The 19,054-nt window shown below is 37.8% G+C and overlaps 1 protein-coding gene across 5 annotated transcripts; it reads left to right on the top strand.

Annotated features, from left to right (window-relative positions):
- The first annotated feature begins 419 nt into the window (after nt 1–419).
- Nucleotides 420–18,119, top strand: LOC141913400 (serine/threonine-protein kinase 38-like). Of its 5 annotated transcripts, none has more exons than XR_012620279.1 (16): nt 420–600; nt 2,747–2,802; nt 5,148–5,287; nt 6,300–6,351; nt 7,293–7,415; nt 7,641–7,724; nt 8,095–8,218; nt 8,300–8,454; nt 8,797–8,899; nt 9,202–9,272; nt 9,357–9,474; nt 9,547–9,670; nt 10,899–10,994; nt 11,410–11,498; nt 11,582–12,063; nt 17,940–18,119. XR_012620279.1 is itself a non-coding variant. In XM_074804922.1 (15 exons), the coding sequence occupies exons 2-15, from the start codon at nt 2,770–2,772 to the stop codon at nt 11,698–11,700; spliced, it is 1,431 nt and encodes a 476-aa protein (XP_074661023.1). In that variant the 5' UTR covers nt 420–600; nt 2,747–2,769; the 3' UTR covers nt 11,701–13,790. The 5 variants fall into 5 exon arrangements, 3 of the variants coding, with proteins under 3 accessions (XP_074661023.1, XP_074661024.1, XP_074661025.1); XR_012620278.1 differs by lacking the exon at nt 17,940–18,119 and adding an exon at nt 14,408–17,693; XM_074804922.1 differs by lacking the exon at nt 17,940–18,119 and having other exon boundaries at nt 11,582–13,790.
- The last annotated feature ends 935 nt before the right edge of the window (nt 18,120–19,054 follow it).

Raw genomic sequence — 19,054 nt, 5'->3', positions numbered from 1 at the left:
AAGACGGATGTGTAACCATTCTATGGTGTAACCGCCCTGTCGTAATTTCAATTAAATGACCATCATGAATTTAGGTAAATTTAGTTCAATTCAATGATTTTAGTTGAGAAATTCTACGTGAATAATGAAAAGGAAACACTCGGGTAATATTTTCTTTTTTATGAAACTCATCGGACTCGAACCTTAAATGACCTCCACGCACCGAAATATAATTCATCCGCGAATACATAATATATTTTCCCAACATTTATAAATATATATTTTTTAAGATGATTTTATCAGGTTTAATGCCTATTAATGGGTTTCTCAATTTATAAACAGTTTTGCTTCTGTTCAAATTCAAAATCTCAAATTAGATAAAGGAACTATTAGTCGCCGCGGATTTACATGATATTTCTCGATTGTGTTGTTAGGTCTGTCAGATTCTGCTGAAATTTCGAGATTTTTTTTCTGATATTCGGCGATATTTTCGGCTGTTTCTGCTGCTGATCGCTGATATTTAGATAGGTGGCTCGGGATTCCAGTTGATCAGATCGTCTGACTGGTGACATTGTGTCGTTTGGTCGGAAAACGAGAAATAATTCGATTGAAAAGGCGAAGGTGAGTCGGTCAAGGCAAAAAAGCCAAGGAGGATTTGGAAACAACAACCAGTCAATTTTTTTTCAGGTTTTACGTTTTCATTGCTAGCTACCCCTTAAAAGAAATAATAATTCGGACCGGTTGTCCCTCCACATGGTGAAAATTCAAGAATGGTTAGTTAAGTTAGCCCGGTTTCACCAGCTTGCCCGGCCATGTCAGTCTGTGTGCGGGTATAGGCCTACTAGTATAGTAGAAGGTAGTGGATATTTAGCCGAGTCGGTATTATACCTCGTTAACGTTACAACTTTATGAAGATAACTCCAGGTAAAAGTGCAGATCTGCACCTCTTGTGATAATCTACTGAATGACAGAATCCAGGCTAAAATCTTTCTAGTGAAGATTTAAAATTAACCAATGGCAATGTACTGAATTGCTGATGACATTTTGAATCTGAAACAATGATATTTAATGTAATTGATTGAACCATTTACGCCAAGATCTGCACTTTTACGTAACTCCACATTTAACGCTAATTTATGTAATTATAATAAAGAGCGGTTATCCAGTATTTTTTCTGCCAGCGTGTAGCGTCTTCCGAACTGCTGAGGAGGACTGTTGCACTAAACCTACCCTCTATCTACCCTAACTTTATAATGATAATGCTGATTTTTTTTGTTAGCATGATTTCGTTTGCTAGAATAATGCTGCCTTGGCATAATAATCACTTCCTTAAATTAAAACATTTTACTGCGGTTTCTGTATACCAATAATGTCAAATGTTAACATAGGGCAAATATAGGGACCCACGATATTTCACATTGACATGCAGTTTCATTTATCTTTTATGATTTTGTTTACTAGAATAATGCTGCTGTGTCGGCATAGTATCCACTTCCTTAAATTAGAACATAGACTTAACCGTGGTAAATGTGTACCAATAATGTCAAGGGTTAAAATACCTGCGATATTACTAATATACCCGCGATATTTCACATTGACATTCAGTTTCAGTTCCGAACGGGTGTATTTATGTCAGTTGATTGTTGCACTCAGTGTCGGTTGCGTTTCAGTCAAGAATTTGAGCCCGAACTGTATTACATTTTGATATAGTTTATATGAGTAAGAGTTAAGTTGCCAGAAAGAATAACGAATACTAGCACTGGTATTTGGTGTTATAGAATTTCTCCGAGGAGGATTACAGTGACGGATAGAACGCCGAAGAAGTGCTTATTCATCATGCCTGCATGAATTTGCTTTTACTTTTTTTTTTTAATCACAGCGTTTCGTTTCGTCAAAGGCCTTTATAACGCGATCACAAACTGAAACGAAATGTGAAACGTAATCAGTTGTTTGAACAAGAATGAAAGTTACGCGGTATCACTGGCTCAATTGTATTCAATTGTACTCAATTGCTATTCAAAATTTTAGGATTTAATTGAGACATCTAGGACATCCACTTTTCTGTAAAGTCTATGGACTTTTGATGCTGTTTTAACTAACATCCATTTTAAGAGCTGGTGAAACTTTTTTAAATGGCGCTTTACAAATTTACAAATTATTATTATCAGTTTCATTATTGTAATATTAATCATAGCTTGACACCACGTTTTTTTAGAAGAGTCAAGAGTGTTTGAAAGTTGTCACTTGGACGTACACGGTTTGTGAAGGTCAGGAAAGTCAGGGAATTCGCGGTTAAGTCGATTCTCGGTTAAGTCATTTTCCTGCAGGGAAAATCAGGGAATTCAGACTCTTTTCTTGTTAAAGTCAGGGAATTTGAATTCCCTATTCTGCACAAACCCCGCAGGCCGGTTCCATTGTCAAGACTTAATATCAAAATTCGTCCTAAATCTTAAGACTGGTTTTAAGTTGTTAGATTGGCTATAGAACCAAGTTGGTCTTAGACTGGTCTTAAGTCTTAGCCCTGACTATAATGGAACCAGCCCCTGCAGGGCTTAGATTAAAGACCAGTCTCATACCATCATTGTTTTATAGAGCCAATCTAACATGAATGACCGATCTAAGGATTTAAAACCATTTCCACTGCGCAATGTAGACCCGGTGTTTGATTTGAGACGGCTCAGATTGTAGCGTTATAAAGGAATTCGACCGTATGGAATGATCAGTATTTTATATAGTTGTATATATTGTGAAGATTTGTTATATATAGAAAATGGTAGCATGATGTTGTGAATGGGTTTACGTCTAAGTCGACCACCGCTGAAGGTGAGATGTATCAACTCTCTAGTCTCTCTCTCTCTCTCCTGCCTACCTGAATACCTTATACCCGTCTGCTCCTCTGACCCTACTAGCTTCCTCTATGTCTGTGTTATCGTCACAGCGATTATATATATATATATATACTCTAGATCAATCCTCCACTGATGATCACACTCCGGTGAAGAGGGCAATATTCAAATTGGTTGTAGGAAGCGGTTAATGAGTTCCATTTTGTCCGTCCTCCTGTAAACAAGTAACGATCCGCAGTCTGGCGCCCCCCCCCTCAGGCATTCAATAATCAATCACCCGATCTTAGAACTTATAATCATCCACTTTTCGAATGTGTTCAGAACTTCGCGTGATACATTTTAAATTCTAATATCAGACTGCCGATTGTTCGGTGTTTTCAATAAGGAATTAACAAGCCAGGTCCCTTTGAAAAACAGGAGGGTCCCGCAATATTTCACACTCCCTGAAACGAAAGCAGGTTTGAATGAAAAAACCAGGCGGGTCCTTTACAAACGACTGACGTGTCTGGAACCTGGGACCTGGCACTTATTGAAAACACTGTTGTTACCTGTATTAACTCGGTTTTCATAGTCACCTTTTAGTTCTACGTAGGTTTGGATTCAGTCAGTCAATTCCCCTCGATATTATTTTGCTCGTCTACGGTGTTGTAGTGGTTTGGTTTAAAAATAGTCACTATTCATTAATAGATTGTTGTGATTGATGGTGCTGTAATCATTTTTTTTTTCTCCCGGCAAATTAATCATGTTTACTACGTTGTTATTTTTGATTGATTCTATGTGTGTTCAGTGGTTTCAGCGAGTTGTTTATTAATTCATTTCTAATCTACGTAAATCGTCGTCGATGGTGTTTTTTGCGTTGATATGTTAAGTTTAGTCGAGAGGTTTGAATTATTGTTATATATAGATACGCCGCTGTCAATAATGACCTCGTTATTGTGCGTTGATAAAATTTGACGTCTGATTTGTTCCTGTTCGGACAATATCTCCACGCGAAGTCGCAGGTAATATTTCATATTAAGCTGTAGGATTTGAGCGTCTAGGACCTCAGTTCTGAGAGTGCAGCTGAATTGCGTTTCATAATGGTCACTAATTCTGAAAACTAGTGGGGCTTAGAATTTAACCATTACCGTATAATGGTAGGTTTCGATTGGTCCTACCAATTCTGGAATTCTTCAGAGACTACTTGTAGACATTTGAAAATGATAGTAATATAAAGCTATAACTCATTTTCAAATGAATGCTGAAAATGTGAAAGGATTGCACCCGAAACTAAAGGAAAAAACGATGTTTAGATTTGTCTGTATTGTGGGTTTTCTCTGAATTTTAAGCTAATGTTGCAACTGAATGTCTATATAGGCCTACTGTAGTTGTGACTCTCAGAGTGGTCGGTGTTTTTGTATATATTCGCTCATTGACGTCTCGTCATCCGAACTTCATGTCATCAATCAATGGTCGTGTCTTTGTCGCGCGCGGTACGTTCTCCGCTGCGGTTACTAAGTAACCTAACCCCGGCGTTCACGGTTTGATAATCAATAATCGTTTAAATACTTCTATATCACGTGCCGTTTATTGATCGGTCTCTGTTATTATTATTGGTATCACAGTTTCTTTCATTAAATGATTTGCTATTCTTAAAGTGTGTTGATCTGCAGCGTGGACTCTGTACTTCATTTCAGACATTTTTGATTGAAAACGAACGAACATTAGATATTTTGTTGTCAGCTCACTATCGAAAACAACTGATAGTCGCATGTGTTCTGAACTTCACCTGAGACATTTTTAATTGAAAATGAACTACAAACACCAGACATTAGGCATTTTATCAGAGCACTTTCAAAAACTGATCGACCACACTTTGCACTTAATATAATTGTGAGGGGTCTGAAGGGGTGCAGGTTTCATGCTGCAGAATGAAAACTAAATATTTTAGACGCACTTGAACTGATGCAGTTTATTGTTCCTGGTTTATTATTGACCATCCAGAGTTCACACTTCAATACGGTGAAAAGTATCTGAAAGGTTTCAGTCTCTAAGCTACGGATTGAAACCTATCTAAATATTTTAGAGATCTGGACCCAGTTCCACAGTTGTGAGTTAAGATTTGACTCAGAGTTAACTATGAAAATAAACTAATTTAATTCAACCTCATGACTGTAGAACTGGATCCTGAATTGATTTATATTAGTGTCTCCCCTCCCCCGGTTTAAAACCCAACCGCTGTTCAGGTTTTCATGTATCGTTTTTGTGCCCCCCCCTCTCCTGGTTTGACACCCAACCGTCGTTCCGGTTTTCATGTATCGTTAATCCGTCGTTTCGTTTCAGATTCGCCGGGCCAAGATGGCTACCGTCGGAGAACAGATACCGGTCAGCAGTCATACCGTGGACAAGGTTACGAAGGCGAAAGTGACGCTTGAGAATTATTACAGTAATCTGATCGCTCAACACGATGAACGCACGAATAGGTGAGTGTCACATTAACCTCGACTCCTTGATTCTTTAGAAAAAACTCTTTTTACGGAGAATACTTTTAGAACTCCTTGAAACACCTTTGATTTGAGCAAAATGCCTGAAACTCTTTTAAAACTCCTTCAATCTTTAGAATTAGGCAATTAGAAATGCTTGTATGTACAGTAAACTATGCCTAAATCGATACAGTTTGGACCTGGATTTCGTTTTTGCCCATTTAGGTGGTTACTGAATTAGAAACTGAGTTTAGTAGTGTATAGGATGAAATTGCTAACTAGGATAAAAATTGGCTTACAAAACCATTGATTACCTTAGTTGGTTTACCGAGATAGATAATACTTGATTTAAGAGGAGTTTACTGTAATGGTGATATAAAAGTGATGCAGACACTCCCTCAAAATTTTCACCATTAAAACTCCTTATATCCAGGAATGACTGATCTGTAGGGAGCGTGTGCTTACGAGCTGGGACTGTTATGCCAGTGGTTCATCGTTATTTTCAAATTAATCTGGTCGTCCCTTGCCGGTCTTGTCAAATGCCAGATAAATGAATATATAAATTCAATAGTTTTGTTCCACCTTTCACTGGTGTAACATTCCCTCGATACTACGTATATAGACTGGGCTCGTTCAATCATTGCTCCATCAAATTAATTAATATCACGTCAATTAGACTCGTAGGCAATTAACAGAAATTCTGATATATTTCGCATTCACTCCTTATGAAAAAAAGAATCTGTACATAACTGATATCGGCTTAACCCTTTCATTGCGTCTACACAGCGGTGCAGTGTATGAATTGATGGAAATTTTTTTATACTACACTGCATCGGGATATAACTTTTTTTTTAAGATAATTTTTGAATTATCTCCAGCGCTGAAAGGGTTTATAGGAAATTATTTGCTTTCATTGATTGCCGTCACGATCATCGCAATTTCATAATTATTAAACGAATGGGAAGGGCAGTTATCGGGCTGATTGATTATAATTATTATTTATCAATTATAGGCACCGTTTATTGGAACAGACTATGGAAGAGGAAGGGCTATCGGATGAACAAGTAAGTTGTTGCTGCTGCGACAGACGGGGATGAGGCTTGCAGGGTCCACCAGGTGTCGCTAGTGTGTAGTAGGATTGTTTACTCGTGCCATTGCTGGTAATCTCTTTCTAGCGCTCATAGTTGTCAACCGTGATTTTCAGTATTTTGTCAATATTTTTTCCCGAAAAAATACTGATTTGATTTGTTTGATGCGTACTGAAATATGAAAGATGTTACTAAGGGTCTTACTGTTGATAAGTGATTAATTTGAACATTTTCTTTCAACAAAAAAATTCAACATTTGACTGAAGGCACTTTACAGAGGTTGGCAGCCCTGAGCACTCAGTCAAGCAAAAGGAAATAGGCCTAAACAAATAGCTTCATTTCAAATTTTTTTGAGTTTGAAAAAATGAGCAACACATTCTTTGCTTATATGATAACCTCATATATTTGTTTATACACCGAAGGCTGAACCTGCAGAAAGTGTCTGTATAATATGATTATAGAAATGTAATTGTATTCGAAATGAAATGAAAAAATACCTTTTCATTCGAACGTTCAAAACCGGTTTCCATTTTGAAGGTTATTACACAAAGGGTATTTAATAAACAATCTATTTCAGAAAGGTCAAAGATATTTGTTTTCCGTTGAAATGGTTCGAAGTTCACAATTATTTTTAAGATTTAAGAAATTAAGCATTTTACTTTCCTCCTTTGGCTTAGAGATTGAGCCTGGTTCCATAATCAAGTCTTAGACTTAAGACCAGCCTCAGATCTAACAACTTAAGACCAGTCTTATGATTTAAGACCACTTTCCGACTGAAATCACAACTAGGCAACGCGCCCTAGGATTATATATAGTAAAAATGTTCAATTCATAATGATTTAACTGTGTGTTTTTCAATAACCTACATGTTGTATATTGCGTCGTGTAATTATTCAATTCGTCTTTTTTCTTTTCAGAAAAATGAACGTCGTCAGTTACACGCAGCGAAAGAGACCGAATTTCTACGTTTAAAACGATCGCGACTTGGCGTTCAGGATTTCGAACCGTTGAAAGTTATCGGTCGTGGAGCTTTCGGAGAGGTAATCACTCGGCTGTTTAAACACCCTGAATACCCTTTATTGATTGTCATTTGCCTGCTTTTCTCCGCATAAATTTATTTTCCCCAATGATTCCTAATTTTTGGCGAAAAAAGTGTTATTCCCTATTTTCCCGTACTTAGGTCTATTGAAAATCACATGCGATAGAAATGTCGCTGAATCTTCCGAAATTCAGATTTAGATTCGGATTTTGTTTTGTATTGTTAGGTTCGTTTAGTTCAGAAGAAGGATACAGGTCACATGTACGCCATGAAAATACTTCGAAAACACGACATGTTAGAGAAGGAACAGGTGAGCTTCAAACAACTTCTAACAACCCAGCTGTTAGGTGTTAGAGGGAATTTACACTGATTTTACCAAAAAAAAAGCTTGCAAACTCGCAGATTTTGGATAACGCTATTCACCATATGTTTCTTTATCAGTACGAGATTCGATGAATTATAGAATTTTAAATCTAGAAATTTCTCCGATTCACTGTGGGAAATTTGTGTAATCACATGTAAAAAATCAGGGAGAACTCGAGGGATTTGTAATCGGGCGGAAAGTGGCCACCCTTCTCTAGTTAGATGTGATTCATAGTAGGCCTAAGGTGTTGTATCAAGAATCGAAAAGATTTTCTCTTATACGTCTGTGTATTTTTGTTTCTTCGCTATGGATATAGGTGGCGCATGTACGAGCTGAACGTGATATTCTAGTAGAAGCCGACCACCAGTGGGTCGTTAAAATGTACTATTCATTCCAAGATGCATCTAATTTATATTTAATAATGGAATTTCTCCCCGGAGGTAAGTACATCAACCGGTCGGATTTTTATCGATAATCAAATTAAAATTCCTCTTTAATTTCTCGTCGATGTGATATTTCAGGTGATATGATGACACTGCTGATGAAAAAGGACACGTTGACCGAAGACCAAACGCAGTTTTACGTCGCGGAAAGCGTTCTAGCGATCGATTCTATTCATAAACTAGGTTTCATTCATCGCGATATCAAACCGGATAATTTACTTCTCGACGCGAAGGTAAGAAAAGATTTCGTCAGACGTGTCGTCGTCGGTCGCGTTGTGTTAACTCTTCAATGCGTCTACGCTAAATCGGTGATGGACTTTCCTAGTACTCACCTAGACACACCAGCAGCCCAGATAGCGCCATCGGTATCAAGATGGCCGTCTGGTGGTCATTGTTGTTTGCCAAAATAATTACATTTTCATATTTTTAGGTTTTCATGTGAAATTTTAAATTCTTTGATCAATTGCCATTGAGTTTAAATTCCCCCAGAGAATGGTTTACCGGGCCAGGGATTTCTACCGCTGTTTTGTATGTGTCAAGACGTTAGTTCTGATATTGAACGGTTTGTTTTTTAGGGTCACATAAAACTGTCCGATTTCGGTTTGTGTACCGGTTTGAAGAAGTCTCATCGTACGGAATTTTATAAAGATTTATCTCAGGCGAAACCAAGTGATTTCAGTGAGTAAATACCACAAATCGTAGTCAGTCAATCGATCAATCGATGAAACCTCAATAAAGTCTTAGAATTTATAGAGATGTCCAAAAGCCCAATACACACGACGCAGGGAAACACGGAAAGAGGAGACTTCAAAGGTTTTGGGCGTATGTTTATGTCCAATATGGCCATTCTCTTGAACACCTGATGGTTTTGAACGTATTCTGGAATTTTTGAAACCCTCGGAAACAATTGAAACTTATAAGGAGTTAAGACGGCTTCCAACGACGATTTTCGTATCTCGAATATTTCGGTTATGTTTCAGGTAACGTTTCCTCGAAACCGATGGATTCCAAACGACGCGCTGAAAGCTGGAAGAGAAATCGGCGACAATTGGTACGAATTCGGGTCGGTCGAAAAAATTTAGAATTTTATTCGTTCTTTATACGTATATATAGCGTGTATTTATCCGTGTTTTAGGCTTACTCGACGGTCGGTACTCCGGATTATATCGCTCCGGAAGTGTTCATCCAGACCGGATATACGTGTACGTGTGATTGGTGGTCGTTGGGTGTGATAATGTATGAAATGTTAATAGGTGCGTATAATGTCAGCATCAGTTGAGTTTGTTTTGTTTGAATGATATTCATTGATATTATTTCTCCGGCAGGCTATCCTCCGTTTTGTTCGGAAAACCCTCAGGAAACTTATAGGAAAGTAATGAACTGGAAGGAGACGCTCGTCTTTCCGCCTGAAATGCCGATATCGAACGAGGCAAGGGATCTCATCCAAAGGTACGTACAGCCAAAAATCGCTCGTTTGAAAAATGGATTAAAGTGGCAGCGAATAACGCCGAATCTTCATCGGTTGTGATCGGATGATTTTTGGTTTACCTTTGTCAGCGATATGAAGTTGGCATTGAGCCAATTCATGTAAAATCGCGGTACGTTTTTTTATGTGAGCATTTGTTTCATTGGTTCTCGGTTTAAACGACGTATAATCGATGCGATTGAAGACATGGCGAACCTCCGTCGATGACATGGTCAACTTTGTTAAAATTCTACGAAAAACTGTTTTTGGCGGGAAAATTCTTAGCTCTCGCGTATAAAATTGCAATGACCTCGATTGGGGGGCGTTGTCTCTACGAGCGAATGTGATTGGCTGTTTTTGGGATATACGGGGATTCCGGCGCTACTAAAATAATTATGGGAAAGCCGGAATGGCGAACGTTTCATTGGACTAGGTGCCGTATACATGCAAATTTCAAATGCTCATTGCTGATGAGAATGTAATTATTATCCACCATAGGTAATGTTTCATTTTAATACCCGGAGATTGATTTGATTGACACTGAAGTACAAGCGAACATTCACTTACACAAGGCCTCCACGTGCGCGCGGAGTGCTATAGACTGTTGCATACACAAACAGACGCTCGTACAGTATACACTACTATAGTGATACTGTAAACGCTGCTTGCTGGCGCGTCTGACATTTCATCAACAGAAGATGAGCGCTATGTTTTCTGTTTGATATAATTTATAATAAATTGTAATTTCTTGTGACCTGAAAATATTAAGCAGAAAACTACAAGTATAGGTCGAGGTCTGAATATTGTAGTAGTAAATTCCAGGATTTAAAACGATCTAATACGCCAATTTCTTACTGCGCCGGTTTAGATTCCGCGGCCATACATTGCAAGAGGTTTCCAAGACTAAATATTCAGCCACCCTCTGATATGTGACACCATGTGAATTTTGTTTGAATATTTTTTCATATTTTGAAAAATATTTCTTTGAACATATAAAATAGTTTCCGTGCCGCGCCTACCTGTACCCTACGAAATGTATCTTTTTGGTCTTATTTGACAACAAAATAATTCTTTGAGAAAGATGAAATACAACATAGAACTTTGAAGTGACGAATTAAAAAGATTTTTCAAGCAATGCCATTACCCCAAACAACCTCTAGCTTTCAAGGTAAACCACACTTTGCCCATGGGCAATTTATTTTTTTTTTACAGGTTTGCTTGTAATTCCGACAACAGAATTGGCTCAAACGGCGTCGACGAAATTAAAAAACACTCCTTCTTTAAAGGCGTAGATTGGAACCATATACGGTGAGGAAGCTGCCCCCCCCCCCCAAAAGTGTCCATTATTGTGACTCATTTGGCCATTGAGAAATACTATTAATTGACATTTTCACTTGCTATGAATAGCACGTTTGAAGAGCTAACAGTTTAATCATGCAGTTCTTAAAATTCTGATAAGGGTCCCTATGACTCTTGGATTCCTTAAAACTCATAGATAGTAAATGCTTTTAGAAGAGCTCTAAACTCTTTTAATTTGAGCTAAATGCCCAAAAACTCTGTGAAAACTCCTAGACACATCTGTAACGACCCTGTTGATGAGTATAGTCTTAAAATGTAGTTCATTTCCGATGTTAAAACTAAAGAGTCAAATATTAACCGTTTACTGACCAACTCTGGAGATGTTTGAGATGGATGACTGATGTTCTTGTCTCTGATATTTCAGCGACCGTCCAGCCGCTATTTCTATCGTAGTGAAAAGTATAGACGACACGTCAAACTTCGACGAATTCCCCGAAGTTGACCTTAAATGGCGTAAGTTCTTCTTACGACAATCTTTTCACGATAAAGTCGAAATTTTCAGATTCACAAAAACTTTTTTTCTTCTTTTTTTACAGCTGAACCGAAAGAAGGAGAAACCGATGCCAAATATAAGGATTTAGTATTCATGAACTATACATTTAAAAGTTTCGAGGGACTGACGCAACGCGGCATAAAACCATCGTCGAAAAGCTAGGAACCGTGCACACAATCGCTGCTGCTGCTGCTGCTGCTGCTGCTGGTGGCCGAGCCTGCAGACTGCTGTTGATAACATACCGAGCGTGATTGAAAGAATTTGTGTGGTAGACATTTTGATTGATATAAGATACGACATTGTGCATATCTCTCTAAAACCTGGTTATATACATGTGTATATTACGCGCTATACGACGTTGGTTTTTTTTTCAAAAACGAAAAAAATTTCGTGCCATCATCGACGGACGACAGCTTCTTCTAAAAACATGACTATGATATCCGCTTAGCTACCGGTTATTACATTCTACCGCGACGCCCGCTTATAATCCCGATCAACGTAATTACGCGAAATTAAGTGTTCTATGTAAGTTAACATTTATTTTGGCGAATTTCTTTTTGGATGAAATTTATGGGAAATTTGTTATAAAACAGACGAGTGTGTATTTGGATAGGATGAAAATCTGGATCTGGACGTGCGTTGTCGTATGAATGAATTCGATACCCATATTTGGCGGTTCGCGATTCCTTCCACATCTGTAGTTTATCGTAGGGATTTGTGCATGCGTGGTTGTGTGTGGATCTCGGGGCCAATTATTATCAGTGTACTAATAACGTATTAACCGTGTTTTAATAGCAGACGTGCGCGTGTGTTGTGATGATGTTTTTCCTAAGGGTCAGAATTGTTGCCATCGTTATTACGTTAGTTGTCGACGGATTTTCTGCTTCCTCGTTAAAAGGGGCGGCGTTATGAAGACTTCATCGTTCACCGCGTCCCGCGGAATCTTACAACGGCTGGAGTCGTGTTCCTCCGTAGTATTTCTCCGGGTCTCGTCGATGTTCGTCGGAATAAATCCGATTCGATCTAAAACACGTGTAGATTTTGTTACGTATTCAAAAACGGATGTTAATTATCATCATGATTATGGTTTGTTCAATCTCTTGAGTGAGGCGGACTGCTCGAGTCGTTGCTTGTAACTTTCCTATACAACCGAACTTTGTCTTTATCACATATTGTAACAATTAGATGGTCCAGTACCTACTAGAATAGGATTGACCCTATAGATAGCGACACTGGCTAGATCATTGTGTCGCAATAGATCATCCAATATCCACTAGATTAAACTTGACCCTATAGATAGCGACACTGGCTAGATCATTGTGTCGCAATAGATCATCCAATATCCACTAGATTAAACTTGACCCTATAGATGGCGACTCTGGCTAGATCATTGTGTCACAATAGATCATCCAATATCCACTAGATTAAACTTGACCCTATAGATGGCGACTCTAGCTAGATCATTGTGTCACAATAGATCATCCAATATCCACTAGATTAAACTTGACCCTATAGATAGCGACACTGGCTAGATCATTGTGTCACAATAAATCATCCAATGCCCACTAGATTAAACTTGTCCTTAAAGTTGTGCGACACTGGCTAGATCATTGCGTTACAGTACAATTAGATCGTCATAGAGTGTCAATATCTTTTCCAAGCCTTGATAAATGCTATAGTACAGGAAAGAGTTGCTTAGAGTTTCCGTTTGAATTGTGCCAAGTTGACTTAGTGGCAATTAAGATTTCCAGTACGATGGATAACTTAAACCAACATTTGAGCAATCGGTTCAAAGATTCAGCGGTTCAAGTCCTCAAAAGATCGAAAGCGTCTAAGAATATGATTTTCAAGCACACTATAGACCGTTCTTCTTTACAAAATTTAATTGCCAGTATTTGATGGTTGTCGTCGTTAACGCGAATTATTAGATAAAACATTGTCGTATTTTTTTCGGCGCGAAAAACAAACGTTACGTGCTCAAAACTTGACGCGCCACGCAAATTCTTCTTCCCCCGGGGGGTTTCGGTTTTATCGATCGGTTTCTAGTGCTTTATCTTAGACAAAAGAAAAAAACATGGACATAATATTTATGTCGGTATTTGTCGTTGCATTTTAATCGTATTTGAAGTAGATAGAGGGTGGAAGTGTCGACCTGATGTACGCTTAAGCTGTAACTGTGTCTATTGGGTTTTATTGGTTGTTAGTTTAAATTTGTCCTCCTTCGAGCTTGAATGTATCACGTTAAAAACATATCATATATATACAAATATATATATATATATATATATATATATATATATATATATACACCACGTATAGGATTATATTGTGACTTAAGAATCGTTCGTTCGTTCGTTCGTTCGGACGCGGTAGTTTAAATACGCACACGCTGCCATCTATTTATCAGTGGCTGAACTAGCTTGAACGACGAGATCTTGCGAGGTCTGCGAATGTATGTCGTGAAATCAAGGGGAGGGTCCAGGGGTGATCATCGCCTACCTACTAAAAATGACAAGTTAATTGTTTTTCGAAGAGTTTTCTTTCTTTCGGGTTGCCTTTTTAATTGTGATTATTTTCCATATTTTGGGTGTACACCCCTCCCTGAATCAGACCCTCGATCATCCCCCGTAATCTATTTCGAAATGCCGATCGTGTAGTTCGGCACAACAAATAACAATGATCTTAACGTCGTCGATATTATTCGTTAATTCATTAATTGGTTACGATACGAAACTAGTTGTAAATAGTTTAAAAACATAATGTAATTATACGATATATTATTATTATTATTATTATTATTAATATTATTATTATTATCGATGATAATTATATTTTTCTGTAATGTATGTATGCGTATGTCTGTATGTAGCAAACGGCTGTGATCGATTTGAGAACCAGAAATGAACTCACACACAAACTCGTATTGGTCCGGTGGTCCGGTTTACGGATGTGGTCCGGTCACGCGTAAACAATCGGAGCAATCGAAGAGAGAAGAAATGAAACCTGTTCGTCGGTGAGGCTCCGTGGTCGGCATTTTTCAACACATCGTAAAAATTTCGCCTAAATGTAGCGTCATTTTCAAAGCAAAACTAGATTTAATCGCACTCTGCTTTAGAATTGAATTCGTTTGTATCGCCTTTCGTTGAACCTGCTTGATTCAGCGTAGAATTGTGTTATTCTAATTTTACTAAGTTCAAATCGACACTGGCCATGGGTAACTTTAGATGATATATGTATTTTCTGTGCGGTCAAGTGTTGTTAAACATGCGTTTCTTAAACTTGGTCCAAATCAGGGATGATGATTCCCTATAGAGGGCGCTGTTAGTTTAACTTGACGCTTATATGCGTGTGTGTGGTTGAGGCAATCATTTAATTTATGTCAACGACGTTCGGGTTAAAATTTCAATCGTCGCTAATTTTTAAAGGCTTTTTACTTACGGAGACCGAGAGAGTTGTTAGATATAGTGAAGCCGCGATCATGCGGAGATGATTTGACTCGGATCACACCTGAGTCAAATTTGGCCCGTGCCTAATCAGAGCGCGCATTCACACGTAAACCACTCACTCGATACTAAACAATGCTTAAACAAAGCGAAGTGAGTCACTTCAGGAACCAGTTGAAATTTACGTCATGGAAGTTTTTGAAAATTTTGTGGGAAAAATGAAGTGAGTCATACGCAATGACCCGTGCTATTTAAATCTGGCTCGGGCCTAGTGTGACATTTTTGGTCAGGTCAAGCAGGCGGCACGGTCCCATTTGGCACCCGTGTGAACAGTTGTTGTCGTGGATGAGAAATGCTCGTGTGATCGCGGCTATAGAGTATGCATTCGCTGTGATGCTTAAACTAATCGTTTTAGAATGATGAAATGGAGAGGTGTTTCTCAGGTATTCAGTAGAGTAAATACTACATTAATTATGATTAATACTGTGCTGTCTTTCTTTCGAGCGTGTGCTTCGCCTTATAGTGAACAATTTGATTAAACAATAGCCTAGTAATTGAAACATTATTTCATGATTCGGAAGACTGGTGATAAAAATAACCCAATTTCTGAACGGCTTCAGGATCCGGGCTGCAGATTTTGCGGTGAGTTAATTGCTACGAATTTCAACGAGCTTTCTGTCCAGTTTTCTGTGATATTTTTTCATATTTTCTTTTTCGAAAAGAGTTCATTTTTGTCTCGTTGTGGTGGTGTCGTTTTTGTGATATAACAATGTGTAATTGTATGGAACTACAATCGCGAGGTGGGGGGCACGCTGCACAGTAGAATGACCCTCTAAATTCCTCGGGGCCATTTAGTCTTGACATCAGTTACTGTAAAGTGAAGTCAGTCTATAGAGAAATGAGATGTGTTCACTCTTCATTTCAATCTGTTTTATTTAATTCTGTGTTTATTTTATCGTTAGCCAGCCCGCTCGAATTCACACTCTTTCCTGCGATTATTTTACCTGTCGATGATACAATGAAACTCCGCCCTCTGATGATTGCTTAAGTTATCTAAATTAAATTCTAGCAGCACAAATTGAGATCTATTTGATATGGGTTCATTCATTTATAACGTACGCATTAGGGGAGGGGGAGGGGTCAAAGCAATTGCGTACTGTAATGCTTTATGTATACGAAAAAATGGCTGATTTTGCGTACAGAGGGGGAGGGGGGGTTGAAAAATTCAAATTTTATGCGTACGAAATAAATGAATGATCCCTATTGAGAAATTTTTTGACTCCAGTTTTTGTCGATTGTTGCGTATCGATATCTCTAGTAGCAGCAGTAGCATTGTTGTATGATGCATCCTCCCCTGGCAGGGATTTGAAACTGACGGCATCACCACCGTACAAAACCCTGCCCCACTAGACCGTGCAGCTTAGATGATGTCATTATCAGCCAATCAGAAATCCAGTTTTATTTTAGCTCTGGTTTCTCCGGTAATAGTTTATCCGTGAAATTTGCCTCAGCGTTTATACAACGGGCAATCTGATTGGCAGCGCAAGCCTGTGCATAGCGAGGTAGGGTTTCATGCTGTGGGTGAATCTAACAATGCCATCAGGATCGACTCCCTGCCGATGGAGGATGGTATGATAATGAAATGAAATGAAAATCAGTATAACAACGATCTGTACCCATATCAATAAAACAAAAATCATAATAATAATAATATCCTGTAACGATTAATAGAACTTGTCACTTGTTTACAAGACGATTATAAACTAGCTATTTTAGAACGTTGCCGTGTTTATTTATCAATATAACTATCGTATCGGTTGTCTTTGCTCGGCGCCCGATAAATATATATATCTAGTCAAAATGATTGATAATTCAATAACAATGGTAATTTATTACCTTCAATAATATATGATGAAACACCGTTCGTATGGCTAAACATAAATCGTACCTTGTTTCTCCGCAGCGGCCGGGTCGTTTTTGTAAAATATGATGAAATTTGTAATCAGTTCATTTCTATAGCGGCCGGGTCTGTTATGGTCAAATTAATCACATTTTAAAAAGTAATGTACAGGGTAGATAGGCGGCCGGCTGGGTCAACTTTGAACAAAATTGCTTTGATGATTTAGATATTCTGCTGACCAGAGCTGGCCGGAGCTGTCCAGATACCATTCTGAAATTTGGGGAACTCGGAAACTTTTTTTGGACTGAAAATGTTTCACCGAAATTGAGATTTATGGATTTTATTAATTTACACATAATCGACCGGTGCCTAGTAAAGTGGGGTCCACACTGTAACAGATTTCCTAATCATGTACCTGGTACCTGGTACCTGGCAATGAACAAATGTTCAAAATTTGTGGAAATTTTTGAAATATTGATGTAACTCTTTTTTTCAAAAATCATAATGTCTCTTAAAGTGAGGGTTGAAAATTTTCATTTTTATCTTATTCATTGAGATATTATTCCTATCTCTAAACAAACAGTGTTTATATTGCGGGCTTGTAGATTTTGCTTCATTATTTATTTCATATTCGCCCGACGATGGCGACCCGTCATCCGTTCCTAAATTTCTCGACGTACTTTACGTCGATATTACTTTATTTTTAACGAGTAGTAATTGATAAGTTCTTTTTTCTCCGCGTTTGAAACGGTTTAACGCAGAACACACTTAATTATTATTCTTAAGATGAATATAAATAGTAAATATGTATATATACGAAAAAAAATGTTTCCAGTCTTTCTTGGATTTTATTTGATCAGGATTTTTTCCTGTTTGGCGTAACAGTATTTCTCAGCCGACTGAGGGCTATCACCATTCACTTCTTACTCTTCACCATCAGAATACATTACCACATATTTCCTGAAGATGAAAATTTGGCCAAAATGACTGTCATGTCTGTTTTTAGGATGTTTGTCATCATTAGGAACTATATATTGACATTTTTGTTTGTTGATCAGGACTACATCGAACTGGATGTTGGCAGCGTTAGAACTCACCGAGAGGATAAACAAACAATCGAACACATATTGGGAGAACTTGACTTCAGTTATAGTGAACTTTACGAGGACTAAATATGTGACACTACCGATTTGCTTTTGAACTAAAAACAGGGCAACTGAAAAAAAACTGCGTGGCATCTAGAACCTGTTGTTCTCTCCCAGACGAAACTAGGAATATCCCCGATTCAAATTTACTCTTAAGCCTTAAGCCTACTAGAAAGTTATTCCTTTAATAGTTTCAGAGCATTTTTTTCTGGTTACAGTGAATTAGTGGTAGTTGAATGCACTATTTTAGAGAATAAAATTTAATTTGCTCAGAATTCTTCCTTTGGCATGTGAGCCTATCGCTTTACCGGATGCTAATACATTCCGCTGACAAAAGAGTTCTATTAAAAATGGTTTGAAATTCGTTTTAAAAGGATGATCCCCTTCAAAAAACCTTAAACGATAATAGAATTATTCATATACAATCGAATCGTATTAAACATTGAACGAAATTCGGCTAAGAAAAATATCTTTATTACTCGCATTCCACAGTAAGATAGCGAGGCCGAGTTAGATATCTACCGTACAGTGCTGCCCCTATGAATTACGATAGCGGAATTTCTGTGAACTAAAATAGTGGCGCATATTTACCGCCGGAATTTAAATTTCCTTATTACGTACAATACGGACCAGTGTGGCGCCTAATTCTGATTGAATATGATACTATGAAAACGTTCTGAATTTTTTATGATATTTCCTAATTTTTTAGGTAACATATTTAATTCTTTTTAGCTAAAATTCACTTACTTATCAATAAATGTAGTATTTATATACAGAATAACTTATTCGTTTACATTTTTGAATGATAAAATTGACAAAATGTCCATATTTTTTCTTCGATTATAGTCTATTTGCGCGCAAATAAACAGGGAACTTACAAACACCTGTCGCTCTCTCCCAGACCATACTAGAAATACCCCGATTCAAATTAACTCTTTTAAGGCTTATTCTTCTATAGAAAAATTGTTTGGTTCAAACATTTCAGAGCAGTTTTCAGAGTTTGAGAAATTTCCTCGGAATCCGGCCCG

This window comes from Tubulanus polymorphus, chromosome 11 (genome assembly GCF_964204645.1).
Source record: "Tubulanus polymorphus chromosome 11, tnTubPoly1.2, whole genome shotgun sequence".
NCBI classification, from domain to species: Eukaryota; Metazoa; Nemertea; class Palaeonemertea; order Tubulaniformes; family Tubulanidae; genus Tubulanus; species Tubulanus polymorphus.
The sequence above is the reverse complement of the archived record's forward strand: the minus strand, read 5'-3'. Positions and strand labels throughout refer to the sequence as shown.